We start from the raw sequence: 7,465 nt of genomic DNA, 5'->3' as shown, positions 1-7,465 counted from the left end.
GTGTGTTGGCGGTTGGCGCGAGCGAGCGAGAAAGCACGCGCACCTGTTATGTGTATTGTTGTTAGCATCTTGTGCACTGCTAGCTAGCTGCGCTAACGGATATAAGGAGCTGTCTCAACAACAAGATGTGGGGAGAGTCCTCTCCTGTCAGACTGAGAGGCTGATAACTACAGCTCAGGTGAGGTAAATTACTCTCTGAGTGTTTAGATAGTTAACTTAGTCTAAGTTATCTCAGTGGGTCTCAAACGGTTCGGTCACCATTTATGTAAACACATATTTCCATTTGAGGGGGATGATTAGTAAAATATGCATGAATAATACAAATAAAATGTTAACTAGGTGAAAAAAGGAAAGATAAACTTGTTGAGAGCTAAAACTAGTCTTTGCTGCTGCCTCAAAGAGGAGCAGGGGGAGAGGAGGGAACAGGAGAGGCTGATTCAGGAGCCCAGACACACTCACAACTATAAATGAACCAAAAACAAATAAATAAACAAGTTTCAATGTTTTTTCAGATTGGATATGGTATGTTATTGGTTATGGCCATGTACTTATGATTTTATGATTATTTAAATATATACAGTTCTGTTTCATATGGGTGTAGTGTCTTTATTTCCCCCTCAAAATGCACCAGATTGATGCATTTAAGTCCAACATTAAAAAATCTTACCGGGGGACCCCCCTATAGGATTTGAGGTCCACTCCCACTTATAAAAATAGCACTTTACCACTGCAACCCTCTAATCTCAGATGCACTCTGAGTCATTTTGTTTAAGTACAGTGAGCCGTTTCTAAAATATACAGTAAAGAGACAAACCCACCAGCATTATAGGATATACTTTGAGCCAAATACTTGTTTTTGGGCTGTATAAATAAATTGACTTGAAACAGTTGCTGATTTAGAGAACTGGCACCTTTTTTATTCCAATTCAAGCACTGGTCATAACGATGTTTTTCCAAACACTTCAGAGACATAATATATTGATGAGAAACAGTATAATAGGTGAGCTTTAAAGAAATACACTATACAACATAACTGTGAAATAAATATGGATTTTATTTATATATACCACTACAATACTAGCTTTAATAGCCATGGTTTGTCCTTATGATTGCCACACGCTGTTGTTGAACTTAGCCAGGTTTCCTGAACTCTCCAGGTCTGGCGTTCATGTAATCGTTTGAATCCTCCTCATTTCTCCTCATGTTTCTCTAAAGGAATCAAACACAGAAGGAAAGGGAAGAGTTTCACTTACATGCTGACAAATGGATATTACAAATCTGAATCAGAATATTGTATACAGCCCAGGGGAAATATGTTTCACTGTTGCTCCCTTTGAGAAATCAATAAAAAAAAAAAAATTCAATAAGTAAATATAAAAAGATTCAATAAAAAAAAAGTAGTTAAAGAAATAAAATAAAACAAATAAAAAATATCTAAAACAAAAGTGCAATAAAAAAATAATTTAAATAAATACATTCAATATTGAGATGTTCAACAAAAAAAGTGCAATAAGAAGATAAAATGTATATTTATATATATATACCGACATAAGACGTTTAGTAGAAATGTTCACATTGATAATATCTAACAACAACACGTATGTACTAAATGTATATTATAACATGTCCAGGGTTTATGAGTCGCTCCATGTTCTCATATTTACCCATAAGACAATGGCAATGCAGGTGATTGACACGCTGTAGACCAATAAAACTCCACATCCCGCCCAAATCACCTCCTCTGGGATCAATGGAGACCTGAACGGACAGCTCTGATTGGCTGCTGGAACAGAGCCATTGATTTCAGGCAAAGACTGAAATTCTATGAATAAAAAAAAAAATTTGATTTCATTTTATCAAAATATGACATATATATAATACTATATAAAGAACGCATGTTACCTGCCACGATGACTTCAGTGGCGTGACAGTCAACTGTGTTGGGGGGGGGCCAACTCTCCTCACTCCTGCAGAGAAACTCTCCACTGCTGTTGGCCGTCACTTCAAACTGACCCGAGAACAGCATGTCTGCAGGACCAGACTCCTGCAAAAAATAAATGTGAGACATGTGGTGTGTTATATTAGAGGGACACAGGATGGATGAATATGGGAAGTAATGACATTATGAGCTGGAGAAAGTGATTAAAAAAGCTAAAATAATCACGGTTTCGTTGCAGATGCTAGTTGCTGATACTGTTTAGATGTTCTGCAGTGGTGTGTTGTGAAATATAATTTAATGTTCTGTAGTCAATTGAATTTATCTTAAGGTGTACAAACCCCACAACCTGAGTGTATTTGTACATCACTGCAGCACACTCCCAACACCAGAGGTCAGCAAAAAGAAGATCTGCAGCTTAATTTCAGAGCTTTAAATTTCCGGTTTGTTTGTTTGTTTTTTTCAGTTTCTCAATTCACCAATTCCTGCGCACACATGTAATCATTTAGACATACTAAGAATCAGAATCAGGCTGATGAAAGGGGAATACATCCATAAAAAACCGTAAGAAAAGAGTGCCATCTGTTTCTCTTAGGATACAATTCAGGCAAGTTTGCAAGATAGCTTTGGTTTATAATTATTATGACTGCTATAATTTAATAAAGAAATTGAAGAGCAAAGACATACCCTCTCTGTTACCCCAGTTACCTTCACCATTAAATGAAGTTTTATAATATAGGTTGATTTATTTATATAGCACATTTCAGACTCAAAGTGCTTGACATAAGCATTAACACAATATATTAAAAACACATAGTTTAACCCTTTTGACCCATGATTTATCTCAGTCCATCCAATATTGTTTTAACTACATCATAACTAACGTATTATGCATTCATAACCGTACAAACCTGCTGTAATTTAATTTTAAGGCCCCAAAAAAACACATATTTGAGTAAAATATGTGATTAAATTAACTCATCATATTTCCTATAGTGAAGACAGTGGATCATTACGTTATCTGACTATAATAGACTATTATTAGAATACAATCTCCCCAAAAAGAGTTTGAAATGATTGTTACAGTGGATGAAGGGGGTGGGGGAGGGGTGTCTAAAGTCAAAGATGAATCTTGATTGGGCCAAATTTGACCCCGAGTCACCCCCAACACCCCCCAGACCCGAACACCAAATTATATACTTTTTTTTGAGAGACCTTCAGGCTTGGATAAAATTGTCAAAATCAGTTTTGTAGTGTTTATATAGCTGGAGGATATCATGAAGCCTTGTTCCGATACAAAAAACTAGAGCGTATATAATTTTAACTTGAAACAGGTCACGGGAGACCCGAACACAACATAAGGGTTAAAAAAATTAATTAATAAAAGACAATTCATACAAGAGATATGAAATGATATGAAATTCAACACTGCTAATTGAACTGCAGTTGAAGGACCTCTAGAAAAGCAGTGGTAAAGAAAAGGGGTTTTTAGCCACGATTTAGAATAACTCAGGGTTTTGGGGCATGATGATTAGGAATAAAAAAACACGCTTTGAACAAATCCCATATCTGCACAAAGGTATTTACGTTCACCCCATCCTCTCCCTTCCCCTTTGACTCAATTTTTAAATCCTCATCTTGCCTCTTTTCCCTTACAAATCCAAATCTTTAGTTGTGTGAGTTTTTTCTGTGAAAGAGCAACGACTCCCAGGCACTCGGTCGAGTTAGTGCTGCTCTCTAGTGGTCGCTCGCTGCATGCATTGTGTGCGCAAAGAAGTTCATTGCAGCTGGATTGGACTTTCTGTGCAAACTAGAGTTTATGTGTCTGGGGTTTCTCTGTAAAAAAAAAAAACGTTCATGAAATATCAGCGCAGTCTTTGAGCAGAAACTGTGGCTTCCTGATGTGGCAAGTCTTCTTGTAGCATCAGTCAAATATATTAAAATAAGAAAATATTACGATAATCCTTCAAATCACAAATCATTGACTAACCTTTTTCATATTTATTCGTCCGAAGGAGCTGTCATTGAAGAAGAGCTGGTAGTTTGTTTCTGTTCTCGTCGTCGATGGACAGGAGACGTTAACTTTAGTGAGTTTTGAAACTGTGAGGCTCGTCAGAACTGACATAAAAACACAAGAAACAGCCGGTTTGTGATGAGAAGAAATGTCACGGGGTTTCTGTCATTGTGTGTCGAGTTTACTGAACTCAACAACACCCGTAAAATCTAGATCACATTAGCTTTGCCAGACGCTCCCCATAACAATGGAACAATGTGTCTCTTTTTTACCCCTTTCTTACTGTTTCATTTTTATAAATAAATAGTTTGCATTTTTTCTTTTTATTATTTAAAGTATTACAAAAAAATGTGAATGCTCTTTTGTTTTGTTAATACTTTAGCTACCGACTGTAAAGAAATACAATATTATTTATAAAACACATTAAAAAAAGAATAGAAATAACAACAGAAAAATATAAACATATATACAAAAATCTAAAATACATATAGAAAAATAATAACAATAAATATATATATATATATAATCAAAACATAATTCAAAATTGTAATAAATATATATATAATAAAAAGTGGGTATAAAATTGGCCAAACTGGCAACACGGAAAAAGAGGCAAAAAATGTAGTGTATATATTTTGTTCTTAATGTGGAGGAGTTTCATTGGACCTGCACGCAAAGGTTCATGTGATATCGTAGGAAAGGTTATTCAAAAATGTTCTTCCGTTATTGTCAACCAACATGTGTTCGAAGAAGAAGAACACTACTTTTTAAAGTCATGGTTTGGATTACAATAGGTGTGGAAGTGGCGCATTTATGTGACACATAAATAAATGTCTGGCTCAAAATAAATAGTGTTGAATACAGACAAAGAAAACTCAGATCATTAACAAAGCACATCAGAAAGCTGCGATGCCGGTGTAAATAAATCTCTGTCCGAGCAGCTTCAGCCACGCTTTACTGGGACAGCTCTGGTATAATTCACCAACATGACATCTTCTTACCTGAGCATGTGGGGTCTTTTCCATCACTCAGACACACCATCAGCATCCACAGGACCCCCGCTCTCATCATGCTTCTGATTGTGTTCTGTTGTTTATTTGTGTTTGACAGACGTCTATATCGAGGAACGTTTTCTTCCATACTGTACGAGGTGCAAGGCTGTGCCACGATGCCAGGCGGCACAAGTGCAATCTGTGTGCAATATTACAGACGTGCAACTCCTGAAGAGACTATAAAGGAACACACTTCCTGTGTGTGGCTGAGAAACCAGACACACACACACACACACACACACACACACACACACACACACACACACACACACAATATGTATCTGGCTTACACAGACTGTTGTTGAACTAGATTTTCGTTGATTTAAAATAAGAATAACATTATGCCAGAGTTATAGTTTAATGAGTAACTTCACACAAAACTCAAAGACAGTGAAGTGAGTTTTGAGTTTGGTATCAAGTTCCCACACAGTCTTATATCAAACTGTTGGCATGTTTTCATCACACCTTCATTACACTCCTACATCTCTGCGGCAAAGTAAGAATTTCCACCTACCACTGCTAGGTTTCCCCTTTAATTACTGATTTCACTATGTTGCATAGTACTGAAAATGTTTGTACCATCAACTGAGAATGAAAGTGTTTTGTTTAAAAATTATTTGTTCTTGTTTAATGTTACTTAGAAGTGCATTAATGATTTCCCTACAAAAAAAGTCAGCCTTTCATATCATATTCATTTCTTTCATACCACTAACTTATAGTTATATAAATGTTACATTTTGGCCTTATATAGTAAACTCTTTTTGCATACACTGAGTTTTACCTCACTCGATCTCTGGTTGCTTTGCAATGTGGACAAGTGCCCTAATAGGAAAGAAAATAAGAATAAGGTTATAGCATGGAAACGTTGTCAGTGTATGTCATGCAGATCAAGCTATTGTTCTTTAATTCAAAGGATGTATTTTCCACAAAGTAAGTACTGGTGGAAATATTGAATTGTAAGCCAACAGGGGATGTCCCGCTTCAACCCACTGCACCTGCAAACTAATGTAAAACTGTTTCTCTATAAATATCTTTTCATTTGTATTATTTCTCATGTCTTTATTAAATCATTGAAAATTATGTTTTTTTTAGGTGGAGTATCTTTATCCTCAAACCTCCAGGTCATGATGCTTTGTTTGAGAGTCACCGTGTGGTTTAGCGCTGCAGATTTTCACACCCTCTTCCTTCCTCTCTTCCTGTTGTACTGCTGTTGGATAAAGCACACTCACAAACATGTGTCAAATACAACTCAAAATGTCTTCAGATAAAAAAGTCCTAAACCTCATATTTACCAGATTTGTAATCCCTTTCTGTTACACTTTTAGAGCTTGGATGTTAAACTATAATAAATGCTATTTGTATTCCACTGTTGTCTACAAACGCAGTCTCAGACCACCAGAGGTCACACTTTAGTTGAAAAAAGAACTGTGTGTGTGTGTGTGTGTGTGTGTGTGTGTGTGTGTGTGTGTGTGTGTGTGTGTGTGTGTGTGTGTGTGTGTGTGTGTGTGTGTGTGTGTGTGTGTGCGCATTTGTTTGTTTGTTTGTTTGTGTGAGAGAGAAGGAGAGATAGAGAAACAGATCATTCTAAAAAACGATAGGCTATATTTAAGTCTTGATAATAACAATATGAACAATTCTAACAAGAATCAAAGCTTATTTTCCTTTAAATTACGACAATATCGTGTTTTATGGCGAGAGATGCGTTTCCGTGGAAACGGCATATCATGAGACCTCAGATTTGGCGTAGAGCTGTTGAGGTTTGGACCGGTGATATCATGTGACATTTGGCGGTGTTTCCTTCCTCTCTTCCTGTTGTTCTGTATAAAGCACACTCACAAACATGGGTAAAATATAACTCCATATTTCTTAAGATAAAAACAGTCCTAAACCTTACCAGATTTGTAATCCCTTTCTGTCATACTTTTAGAGATGTTACAGTTCTTCTCGATTGCTAACACACTAAAAGTATACATAAAGCACAATTATTTTAACTGACACTCAAAGAGCAAAACATCGGCTCAAATCTCCAAAACTCTAAACACGTTTCCAGTTTTTCTCACAATTTGCAAATCAACATGGCACTTTCTGCAAACCACTGCACACGTTTCTCCACGTTAGACACAGGAATCTGACATAAAGTCACGTGTTAGCTGGTTTAAAACACTGATATTCAAAATGCCTCACACATGGACCAATGATCAAGAAACACGTTCCACCTGACCAAACAACTGGGAGCATAATTGTTGGCTCATCAATCAGGATGTTAGCACTATCAAAAGACCACAGCTGATTACTTTCTTACAGCAACAATGGAAGCTAACATGGAAGCAAGAGCAAGAGGAAGAGGAAGAGGTGGGTGAGAGTGAGAGGAGTGAAACGTATTTACTTCATTACTGTGATTGAATTGTTGGCATGTTGCATACTATAACTGTACAAACATCCTGCACAATATACTGTGGTAAA

At 36.5% G+C, this 7,465-nt stretch overlaps 1 protein-coding gene across 1 annotated transcript; it reads right to left on the bottom strand.

The window, feature by feature from the left end:
• Positions 1-976: 976 nt before the first annotated feature.
• LOC104967954 (uncharacterized) lies at positions 977-5,168 on the bottom strand. Its single transcript, XM_010797496.1, has 5 exons — positions 4,952-5,168; positions 3,927-4,054; positions 1,903-2,044; positions 1,665-1,822; positions 977-1,209 (listed from the first exon to the last, which is right to left on the bottom strand). Exons 1-5 carry the CDS (start codon positions 5,088-5,090, stop codon positions 1,132-1,134), a joined length of 645 nt encoding a protein of 214 aa, XP_010795798.1. The 5' UTR covers positions 5,091-5,168; the 3' UTR covers positions 977-1,131.
• Positions 5,169-7,465: the final 2,297 nt, after the last annotated feature.

This window comes from Notothenia coriiceps, unplaced genomic scaffold, assembly GCF_000735185.1.
Source record: "Notothenia coriiceps isolate Sejong01 unplaced genomic scaffold, NC01 NC01_scaffold00038020, whole genome shotgun sequence".
Classification (NCBI taxonomy): Eukaryota; Metazoa; Chordata; class Actinopteri; order Perciformes; family Nototheniidae; genus Notothenia; species Notothenia coriiceps.
The sequence above is the reverse complement of the archived record's forward strand: the minus strand, read 5'-3'. Positions and strand labels throughout refer to the sequence as shown.